This window comes from Ahaetulla prasina, chromosome 6 (genome assembly GCF_028640845.1).
Source record: "Ahaetulla prasina isolate Xishuangbanna chromosome 6, ASM2864084v1, whole genome shotgun sequence".
NCBI classification, from domain to species: Eukaryota; Metazoa; Chordata; class Lepidosauria; order Squamata; family Colubridae; genus Ahaetulla; species Ahaetulla prasina.
The window spans coordinates 78,324,183-78,335,970 of record NC_080544.1 but is presented as its reverse complement, the minus strand read 5'-3'; the positions used below and the strand labels follow the sequence as shown (position 1 = coordinate 78,335,970).

At 35.9% G+C, this 11,788-nt stretch overlaps 1 protein-coding gene across 2 annotated transcripts in view; it reads right to left on the bottom strand.

Annotated features, from left to right (window-relative positions):
- Nucleotides 1-3,717: 3,717 nt before the first annotated feature.
- LOC131201188 (uncharacterized) overlaps nt 3,718-11,788 on the bottom strand; it is a 49,973-nt gene continuing 41,902 nt past the window's right edge. Inside the window, exons 4-7 of one of the 2 annotated variants that reach the window (XM_058188888.1) lie at nt 10,635-10,827; nt 8,523-8,554; nt 7,650-7,682; nt 3,718-5,838 (exon numbers count right to left, since the gene is read on the bottom strand). In XM_058188888.1, coding sequence (XP_058044871.1) covers nt 4,853-5,838; nt 7,650-7,682; nt 8,523-8,550 — 1,047 coding nt within the window. In that variant the 5' untranslated portion in view covers nt 8,551-8,554; nt 10,635-10,827 and the 3' untranslated portion in view covers nt 3,718-4,852. Of the gene's footprint in view, nt 5,839-7,649; nt 7,683-8,522; nt 8,555-8,900; nt 9,033-10,634; nt 10,828-11,788 lie in introns of those variants that run through there. The other variant, XM_058188889.1, reaches the window with a different exon arrangement.

Below are 11,788 nucleotides of genomic sequence, written 5' to 3'. Positions count from 1 at the left end.
TCTACCGCCCACCATGAAAGCTGGAATGCCCACTAGTGGGCAGTAGTGACCAGGTTGACTACCACTGTTCTAGAGCATAATAGGCTCTGTTGCTTCTTATATGCATTATAAAGGGCCTGAAAATACATTGCTCAATAGGAATATGGTTATCTTAAGGAGTTTGGCTCCAATTCTTACGTTTGGAAATTGCAAAAAAAGAACAGAATTCTTAACATAAAGTGACTGGACCACCCATTCCTTGGTTATCAAGAAAGTTTTATACTTTGTTTTTACATGTTCTATTAATTTATGGTGAAAAGACTGACTAAGATTTTGTTGATTTTGAGAGCAAAGCGGCTAGAGGTGGCGGCTGGCTGCAGGTTGCCGAAAAGCACCAGAGGTCATGGAAAAAGCTGCTGCCATTGCTGCCATGTTCTTCGTGCATGCGCATCCCCTTGGACTTGCAAGGCAATAGGATGCACGTGCACAAAGAACATGGTAGCAACAAACATGGTGGGCAGGGCAAGCAAGCAGCGACCAGGGAACTGGTTCGCGGGCGTGGTCAGCCAGCCATCACTACTGGTTCGGCAACCTTGGCCAAATTTCCACCAACGGTTCGCACGAACCGATGTGGACCAACTGAATACCACTTCTGCTCTTGACCAGATATTGTCCTGTTTCAAATTATTAAGATTGGGTTTCTTGAGGCAAACACAATGAAATTAGTTTAATTTCACATCATATCAGGTAGCATTTGGATGGGAACCAAGTAGATGATTAACCACATACATTCCCTGCTCAGCAGTGAACCTTTTACAAAACCAGACATGGTGTTTTCTTTCAGCCATTCTCAATGGTAATTTGCCAAAATTCCTTTTTCCAGAAGAACTTGTCTCAGCAATTCTATTTCCACAGAAACCATCAATATGTTTTGTTGTTCTGTTCATATTATCAAGGTAGCTGTATCTCATCCTGTTTGGAACATATGCCAGGATGTTGAGATAATTTTTATCTTGCTTTTTGCTTATAAGACAATAAGACTAACATTTCCTATAATGTAGCAAAATGTTGTGTCAGAGCTATTAATGCACAGAAATTACAACAGAATATGATTTGCAATAATGAAGACTAAATATTATGCTCAGGATAAGTTATGTCACATTTGGTGTCAGTAGAATTTACATATGTTTAACAATTTTATTCTGTTATACTATTTTAATTTTATTACATTTTATTCTGGTCTACTATTGTTACATAATTTTGTGGCCCAACTCTTTATGGTTGCTCAAATATATTTATGTGTGTGTATATCCATATGTTCTGAATATCCCCAGATGATCTAGCAAGACCAACAGGAGTGCACTTGGTTCTGGGCAGGATGTAAGCCATTCACCAGAAGGAATAGTGCAGTTTTGGGCCTATACTTGATCTGAGCCCTGACTGGAAGAGATCAGAATAAATATATTCTAAAAATTGTGCTTATGGGATACACACACCAAAGAACTGTTTAAAGCATCTACTTAAAAACAAGAGAAGAAAACCTGAACTCTCAGGATCTGCAAGGCTTAGGTAAACTTGATCTGAATGGGATGATCTATATCCTTTCTCCTAATTATACTTATACTATGCAAAAAGCTTGTGTTCCATTACATTTCAGCAATACACTCCCAAGTGAATTTCAGATAATACCCGCTCCGCAAGAAGCTGATGCATACTTTACTTATATATACATATTTTTTTCTTTCATGATGTGTTGTTTTTTTTATGACAATGTTTGTGTATTCTGTTGTGACAAAAATAAATAAATAAATAAAAAAAGATGAGCAGCAGGCAAACTAACCATATGCAACTTCTTTTAGTCAAGGCTGCATGTGATGCAAAAACTGTTATTATCTTTCTTAGTTTCCTTCTGAGTGGTGAGCCCTGTGGTTACAAATATTGGACATACATTTTATGAGGGAGGTACAAAACTGATTTGTCAATAAATAGCAATAGCACTTAAATTTCATAATGCTTTACAGCACTCTCTAGGTGGCTTACAGAGTGTTGTGGCCCATTGGCTGCCAGCAGAGATAGCTGCAGAGTCAGATGAGGAGGAGGTGGAGGGAGAACATGGGCCAGCTTTGGAGCCTTTGGAAGGCTCTGATAAGGAAAGAGCATCAGAGGCAGAGGCAGGGCCTTTTGTCCTCTCCCAGGTGGAGAGGCAGCCTGAGTTGAGTGAGGGGGAGGAATAGATGGGGCCCATCTCAGATGTGCAGATGTGCAGAGAGGAAAAGAATTGAGCAAAGGAAAGCAGTAAGCCAGCTCTCAGGGAGAGGCAGACATAGACGATAGCCAGTTCCTCCCTGGCTGAGAAATATATAGGAGGGGTTTGGGAGTGGCTGGTTGTTGCAGACAACTGTTAGTTTCTAGTATACAAGCAATTTGGATTTGTTGGATAAACCCCGGTTTTTTGGGACTAATTACGTTTCGCTACTTTTGTTTATCGCTGTGAATGAAAGACTGTGACTGCCCTGTTATTAAAAGTGGTTTGTTGTACTCGTGAGTAAATGTTTTATCACTAGTTGCGAAGGCTGGATCAGAACACAGAGGCAGCATATTGCCCCCAACAATCTGTGTCCTAATTTTATTGACCTCGAAGGGATGGAAGGCTGAGTCAACTTGCGATCGAACTCCTGACAGTGAGCAGAGTCAGCCTGCAATACCGCATTCTAACCACTAACCATATTGCATTCTAACCAGTCTCTCATCCATAATAATACCAAGTATTTCAATTTTACCTTAGTGTTACAATTAATTGTATAAATATCAATTGGATAACCATCTGACTGAGATGGTGTAGGGTTTCCTGCCTGGGCAGGGGGTTGGACTAGAAGGCCTCCAAGGTCCCTTCCAACTCTGTTATGTTATGTTATGTTAATTCCTAATGCTTTCCAAATGTGCATGACTTGCTGCAAATGATTCATTTCCTCACATATATCTTGCCCAGGAAGGTTATTGAGGGCAGAGGAGAAAAAAGACTATATTATCTCTATGACCTCTCTCTGCCTTCCCTCCCAATGCAAGTAATAATGATGCAAGATTACTTGAAGATGTTTCTGAAGAACATGTTGAAAGACCTTTCCAATGCAGACCTACACAGGAATATATATTTCGATTATTATTTTGGATGCCTAGTTCCCAAACCTTTGGGGCCTACAAACACATCTGGAATAATGGATATAAGTGCTTTCACAAAATACCCTCCATGAGACACATGGCCTATCAATAAAAAGCAGATTTAAAAAGAAAAGCAAACTGATGAGGTAGCAAAAAAGTAGCTTATCTAAGAATTAGGATCTTAATAAAATGAAATAAAACATTTTCTGTTTCAATGAAGAAAACAATAGTTGAGAAATAAGTGACTGAAGATAATTAGAACATCCATTCTTCAAGCAAACACATATCTGCTCTGCAAAAACACTTCACAAAACCAGATCAGGTGATACCCACACACATACACCCACACCCACACACACACCCACACACACACACACACACAGAGAGAGAGAGAGAGAGAGAGAGAGAGAGAGAGAGAGAGAGAGAGAAACATACATCAGAGCAACCAAAGGAAACATTTTTATTTTAAGCAAATATTTTATTAAGCAAAACAAGTAGAAATATAAATCAAAAGCATGACAACACAGACAAGATATCTTGTGCCCTCAAGTTTGTTTTCTACTACTCAGGTTCCTCAGGATGTTTCCAGCATAGTTTTTATTTTATCTCTCTCTCTTTTCTCCCACTCTAAAGCCCAGATATTTGATGTTCTTCAAAACCAAGTATCAGGGTACACCCCATTGCCATTTTTACTTTCTGGATCTTATAGGATTCAGAAGCAACCTTGAAAATAAAGAAGTATTAGATGCATTTATTTTGCAGCATGGCAATTACCCGGTTATTTTTAATTAGCCAATATGTTGAAATACAAATAGAACAAGATTGAGGTCCTCAGAGTTATGACTCCCTAAATTTACCAGTGATGGTAGATTTGTACAATTCTAGTTTGAATTTCTAAGTACTGTAATGCTAATACTTTGGAGGTGATGTAAAAGACCAGAGAAAATAGAAGAAAAAGCATGAGAGGGAGTTAGCAGCCCTAAAGCAACTCATAATGCAGTAAAGAAGTAGATACCAACTAATTGTAGGTACCTCTGTAAATGCATTGACATTTACAAGTATCAGATTAGAAGGCTAGATGTATAAACTGTCCAAAGAAAGAATATATGGCTCCAGCTGCAGTATGAAAAATATTGTTCACCAAATACCATCACATTTGAGCAGAGTGATCTGGAAGTATTTTGAGGCTGAAGAAAATAAGACTTGGGACTCCATATGGACCCAGATTTGTGCTCAACCCTTTTTTAAAGTAAAAATGCAGCACTCCAAGATCCCAACTGGGTATTTCAGCCAAGCCCTTGATTAAAAGTATAATCCACTGAAACTAAATGAGATAAGAATAGAGAATATTCATTAACAGAATTACTTTCACTTTAGAAACCAATTTGATTAAGACAGAGACTTTTTTAGTTTCTTAGTAACAGTATTTCTGTGAACCAACAAATTGGCTGCCCTCTTCTCAGATAAGTGAGGAATCTGCAGATGGTGGTTGTTTTCCCAAGTCGGTCATGAATCTTCATTGAGCTGTGCATAGGCTATTTCACTGGCCTTGAAATGCCCAATATAACTTTTTAACTTTGAATATTCAGTTGAGTTGAATCATTGCATGTGTTTTATATAATTCTGAAGTATCCAAGAGTTATAATCCAGAAATATATTCAGAAACATAAAACACCCAATTTATTAGATATAATATTACTTGCCTTTAAGACATTTATACATTACATAGAAAAGTTGTTCTTCCATTTACTGGATTTTCAGTCATTTGAAGCTGCAGTGGGTTGCTATTATTATTTACCAAGAAGTTATTGTCTTGAGTTCCTTCTTTTTTGATGCATAGTTTCTCCAGCATTTCCTTATTACGAAGTCCATAAACCACGGGACTAAAGCTTTGTGCAAAGGAAAAAACCACAAAAGCTCCAAATTTTATTTCTGTGTGTTCTGTTCCTTTTCCAATGGCTCCAATAATCAAAGGTGGAAGAATATGAAAACTCATCTGCAAGCCATGAATAATAATTGTTTTTCTGGCTTTCTTATTTGAAGAATTAAAATGACCAGAAAGTTTTCCTTCTCTGCACAATAAGATGTAACCTGTCATTATGGCAGCTGCAAGAAGTGATACGAGAAGAAGACCAGATATTTTTGCAAAATTGCCACCAAGCATAGTAGGACAAGAGGGTTCCTCTTCAAAAATTTCCTCTGGATTCTGGTCTATACCTTCAATAATGATCAATAATGTAGATTTGAATATAGTCCCAATCCAAATAGATGCTGTCACTTTGTTTTTCACTGAGTGCACAAAGGCCAAGTATCTCAAAGGCCAGCAAACTGCAAGGCAGGTATTGAGGGCCATCAAAGCTAAAGTGATGAGGACTGATTCTGCAGTTGCTGCTTGTACCCTGAAGATGATCCAGACCCAGAGAGTTTGTACTTGGGATGTTTGAATTGCATTGCTTATAACGCCAAAAGCACAGAATAAAGTACAGCCGATGAGATGGTGGCAAAGAAAGAAGTATCTGACTTCTTTCCTCATTTTGTAATTCTGTCTTATAATGTTAATTATCAATATACTCATAGTGGTAGTGAAGGTGAAATTAATGAAATAAAGGCCTGTTTTTACTGCTATTAGTGTTTGTATTAAATCAGATTTGTTCCGTGAAGAATAGTTGGATGAATTCATAATTAATGGTATTTTCTTCCCTGAAAGTACACAAGTATTAGATTATTAATAGTATCGAAATCAGCTATTTATAGGTAGCCTCATAGCAAAAGTGAGATAAAATAATAGGATTATATCCATTGCTGCTCCTTTTATTTGTTTGTTAGAAATATATGCCACCATTTCCTCAGGAAATTAAAGTGATTACATGACAATCTCCAATCTTTTTATCTCCACAAAAGTGCAAGAAGTCGGTTGGTCTGAAAAAAGTGACTAAGCTACAGTCACTGAATAGGTTCCGTGGTTGACTTTCCTGTTTGTGGTTTTTAACCTTCAATGGGGTGAAACAGTGCATCATAGGGCAAAAACTTTTGGTATCTCAAATGGGCCAACTTAATGCATCCAAAATCCAGGACCCATTACTCCTGTGGGATAGAAATTCTAAGGATCTTCAGAAAGATTGTGTTGGCAAAATTGTGGCCATTGAAGCAGTACCATGTGGTGCTGTGATTTCTGATGTTCCCTGCCAGTGCCAACTTCCCACAAGCAAAGTCAGTAAGGAAGCCATCAGGAAGTCAGAAGTCACTCCACTCTCACTGGGTTGTTATTTTTTGCCAACCCATAGTATTTACATTATCAGTTTAGGAATATCTTTGGAACAACCCCCAGGGTCATGCGTTGTCTCTAGTTGGTAATCAAATTGTGATGGAATATGTACCTGGAGAATCAGGAGAGGGGAGTTTCGGCAACACAAAGCTTAGTCAGGAAAGAGGCAGCAGATCTCATCAGAAAGAGACCCATATTAAGAAACTGCACAGTCCAGAGTGGATGAGGGAGTAGGGAAGAGGTTCAGAGTAGCCATACCCTAGAATCTCTCAGGATATATCAATTAGACTAGTGAGTTACAACTTCAGTTTGGCAAAATCCTGTACATTAGGTATAAGAACTGATCGATTTCATAGTGTTATCTTTGGCTTTGGACCTGACAAATTCTGTATCACACACGGAAAGCTAAAAATGCTCCAAGCTACCATTTACTAGCCATCCTCAGACAAGAAATGACTTTTTTTCCAAATAAAGAAACTGCTATTGGTCTATAACTTTTGGATTTGCTATGCTACTAGGGAAATTTTGAAAACCCAAGGGAAATACACCAAACTTCTATTTTCTAACTGGAAAATTACATAAATTATATCTACATTTCATACAGAAATGAGGATTGTTTATTTTTTTACTATTTCTGTCAATACTAAATGGTTTAACTATTTTGATGTCATGCAATACTACTACTACTACTACTAATAATAATAATAATAATAATTTAATTTGTATACCGCCCTTCTCCCGAAGGACTCAGGGCGGTGAACAGGCAGATAAAATAAAAACTCATGAACTTTCTAACTGGTAAAGGAAAAGTTTTGATAATAGTTATCTCCAGCCTTTAGTATCATTAGCTTGCATTATTTAAGAATTTATTAGAAATATAGTCAATATAATGTGTTTGGAGAAAGCAAAGTGAGTTCAGTCAGGAAAAAATACATGCATTTTTAGGAGTTTTTTCTTTAAAAAAAACTCAGCATTTTTTAGTACAGCAGAAAAAGGAAGTTGCAACGCTTGACCATGATGTGAAGTGAAAGCAGCCATTTTATTAATGCCTTCAAAGGAAATATTTATTTCTCAATTTGAGAGAACTAGTATAGTATAATTTAAAGTGTTGACTAGAACAGCAAAAACTCAAGTTCAGCCTTTGCCCTGGAAACTTACTAGTTAGTCTGAACCAATTGATTACTCTTAATCCAGCTAACATGATCATTCATTCAAACCAAAATCAAAATCCATGTCGAGATCTTACCTTGTCTCTTGTCTTGCTCTAGTAGATTCTCAGCTGAAATTAAATGGCACAAACTCCTGATTATATAGGAACATTTAATGCCAGGCTTATTTACAAATGTGAAAAAAACAAAAATGAAAAATAGGAAATAGGAAAAAAGGATCAATTGAAAATCTCTACGCATTGTTTGATTGAATTGTTAATTAAACATACAGCTGTTGTTGTTTTGCCACCAGTGCTTCAATCCTTCTGATCCTTTAGAAAGTGTTGAAAGAGATGTGTGGTCATTGTAAAAATAACTAGTCAGGTGGAGTCACCAGGACCTGAGCTCAGTTTGAAGGATGCTTGACTTTACAGAGATTCAAACTTGTTTTCATGGAAGCCCAGCTACAGTAAAATAGATTTTTTTCAATGTTCATAGAATTTTGAATAAAGACAATATTCAAGCCCAATTTATATAAAGTCACTGGAAGAGATCATCTGGAAATTCATAGTTCATTAATGATTCTTACTGGATCTATTTGTCTACTCCTAGAATCTGATAATTTGCTGATTTATCTGCATTACAACTGACTAGGAGATATTATTGTGTTTCTTTAAATTCAGAACTTCAGTTGACCCTCAACATTGGATTCATATGATCTCTGAGGATCAAAGACCTACCTTTTTTATCGACTTGGGTTGCATTCACATTTTCTTGATTTGTTCTCCCCCCCCAAAGAAATTAATGGTCTCAGATTTAAAACTTAGGCTTCTTAGGTTATGTTATCATAATTACCCTATTTACCATTAAGCTTTGTGGCAATGTCAAATTAGATTTTTAGAAGATTTTTTAAAAATTATATTTTCACAGAATGCTGATATTAATTTAATATATTCAAAATATAAAGTTACCTTCTTTGCTCCTAGGGGACAGCCACATTAGTCTACGGTAGCAAAAAAAAGAGAGAGGGAAATCAGGATTCCGGTAGCACTTTTTTGACCAACAAATGTCATTAAAAAGCATAAGCTTTCATGAGCTGCAGCTCACTTCATCAGAGAGCAAGTTACACTCTTTCTCCTTTCTCTATGTCAGAGTACTAAAAATGCCATAGCAAAATGAAGAAGTAGTAGTAGTAGTAAGAGGAGGAATTTTTATCTACCAGATAACATCAATTCCACATGCTATTTAGCTCTTTCATATCAATTCACAATGCCATTGATTAATTGCATGTAAGGTAAAGATCCCTCTCTAAAAACAGGGAAAATCCTTCAGTGTGTCAAAACCTGTACCTCTTAGTTGGTGGGTTTTGGTCAACAGTACTGCTGTGGAATCAGGCTCTGAATTACAGAAGAGAGGAATAAAGAGAAACATTAGCCTTGAGTCAGTGCTGGGCAGGAAGTGGTACAGGAGTGGCACAGGAGGGATCCTCCCTAATTTCTCCCCAGCATTTTATCAGATAGTTAATGAAGAGTATGCTTCAGTCTGCAAGAAGTTTGTCCATGGGTGAATATGCAATAAAGAAATTGCTTGGATCTTTTACAAGTGTCATTTATGGCTTCCTGTACCTAACAAATACCTTGGTTTGAAGGTAGATCTTAGATTAAAGACCGTAGCATGCACAGAACTGAATGAGCATGCATCTTAGAGGAAAAACTGGTCCTTAGTTATATTTATGGCATATGGAAAAACGTGTGATACAATAATGAAAAAGTAGGTTGAAACCTGATTACACTGTGTTCTTCTCATGAACATGGAATATTACATGAGTATGACTAAACCTGTTAATTTAGTCTAGTTTTTCTTTTCTTGCAATAAAAATTATGTGGAAGCTCAATTAACCAACGTAATAATAGACAATGAAGATCAATATTTATGGGAATATTTGGTAACAACCACAGGAAAAGAAGACCGTATCTTACAATGTAAGAGATTAAATGGTAGAGAGCATAAATGAAAAAATCTAATGAAAGAGAGGAAAATAGGTAAGTAGTGTGTTTGTGAAACTAAGGCAAAAGGAGAGGATGTATCTGAGAAGTTTTTAAATGCATATATGGTGATGAAAATGTAGGTTTCATTTCATTGTCATAAAGTATGAGTTTATATGTCGTAGACTGTTGCAAGTGTGTGTGAAGATAAAAATTAATTTTTTGATACTAATTGCAATAAATAATAAAATAAATAAAAAAATAATAAATAAAAAAAATAAATAAATAAATAGCAATGAAGGAATCAGAGTTGAATTTTTGAAAAAAACAGGGTAACATTCTGAAAAAATGTGATCTAGAAACAGTAATTCTGTTAACTGACATGAATGGATTAGTTGGAGCAAAATAAGAGATTACACAAAAAGTTACTGAGCCATTCAAAGACCCATAAATTAATGAGATTGGTGACTGCTGATTATCTGCTTTAAAGAAGTTCTGCTAATTTTAAATATGTGGTTCAACTATACTTATTCATAAGTACACATGGCAAAAGAGTGGATCTTGGAGAAAATCCAAAGAAAAAACTTTTTTTTTAGTACAGAGAGAAAGGAATATAGTTAAAGAGAGCAAGATGAAGATAAAAAAACTGAAATACTGAAGGATTTATGTGCATTATAAAAGAAGCATTCAGCAGAGTGAATGGAATTAGCAATAAAAATAATCTAATGATAGTTGCACATAGAATATGCTTCAATAATCTTAATGTAATCTTAAGGGCGTGATGTATTGTTGAACTAAAAATATGTATAGAAACACACTCCTTGTTACTGTTAACACCTGAAAACTTAAGGAGAGTGTAGGATTATGGGAAATTTCCAAGCAATATCTGATCATTATTATTATTATTTTCTGATCATTTTAAGGAACAAGCCTACCATACAAACCTAAGATTTCTACATATTATTGTATGTTAGCAATAAGTGTATATCCTTCAAAAGAGAATATTTGTAGATTAGGGTTGAACTGTGGGGTCCTCAGTTCAACCCTATGACATCATCATGTACATGACATCATCAATGCACTGATGATGTTACTTACAGTAGTTTGGTAATGAAACATCTGCAAGAAAACCACCAAGCTCAGAGAGCACTGAGAACCCCACTGTATATTCTTTAATATTCATGTTTTAAGATATTTGAAACATATTTGAGGATACTTGGAGGGAGGTGGAGGAGGTTAATCCACTAAGAGTCAGGCAACATTGGCTTGGAACCTTGCTGCAAATTATTCTCTGCAAAAAAAAAAGAAAAGAAAAAAAAGACCAATGATCTGGAAAAACAGTAGGATTAGAACTTCTTTTTTCTGTTTATTCTGTTTAATAATTATGGATTTGATTCATTTTTAATGCAAAGTTATCATAACTTTTCTTGCCTCATATTTAAATTTTATTTACAGTTTTTATGATTTAATATTTTATCTGTATACCATCCAGAGTACTTCTGTGAGAGATATGAGCAGTTTCTAAATCTGATAAATACATACATACATTCATACATACATACATAAATGCATTTCAAAATAGTAGAGTTTATTGTTCATGACAATATCCTGTCACTGAATTTTCACAACACAACATGTTGGTATAACAGAAGAATCACAAAGACACAAGTCAGGAGCCATATTTTCTGAAAATATTGAATACAAATCTGTCATGAATCAAAGAAATGTAATAACGTATATTTGGCTACAAAAACTATTCCAAAGGTAATATTTTCAAGCAGGGATTGGGGATGCTTTAAATTGGATTCCTGCACCAGCAGAGCATTTTCTGTTTGATGACCTAAATTATCTCTTCTAAGTCTTGGATTCTTATCACAGGAATAATCAAGTTCAAAAATGCTGGAAGCCTGGCACACTGTCAAATTGGTCATCAATAGGCACATAGATAAAAACAATATCTACATACCATTCAAAACAGACAATCAACACGCTAGAAAAGGAACAAAAAGACCACCAGCAATTAACACCCAGATGAGCAGAGATTAACACCAAGATTAACATCAGACCAACAATCAAGAAGTAACCAATACCCTAATCAAGGAACTGCCAAACAGTAAAAAGGCAAATGAAAGAACTACCAAGACCACCTCTACCCATACTGATATGGCAAGCCAATAGAATATAAAATAAGAGCAAGCCGCATTCCCTAAGATAGCATTGATGATGTTGACTGGTGTGGGTTGTGAAACATC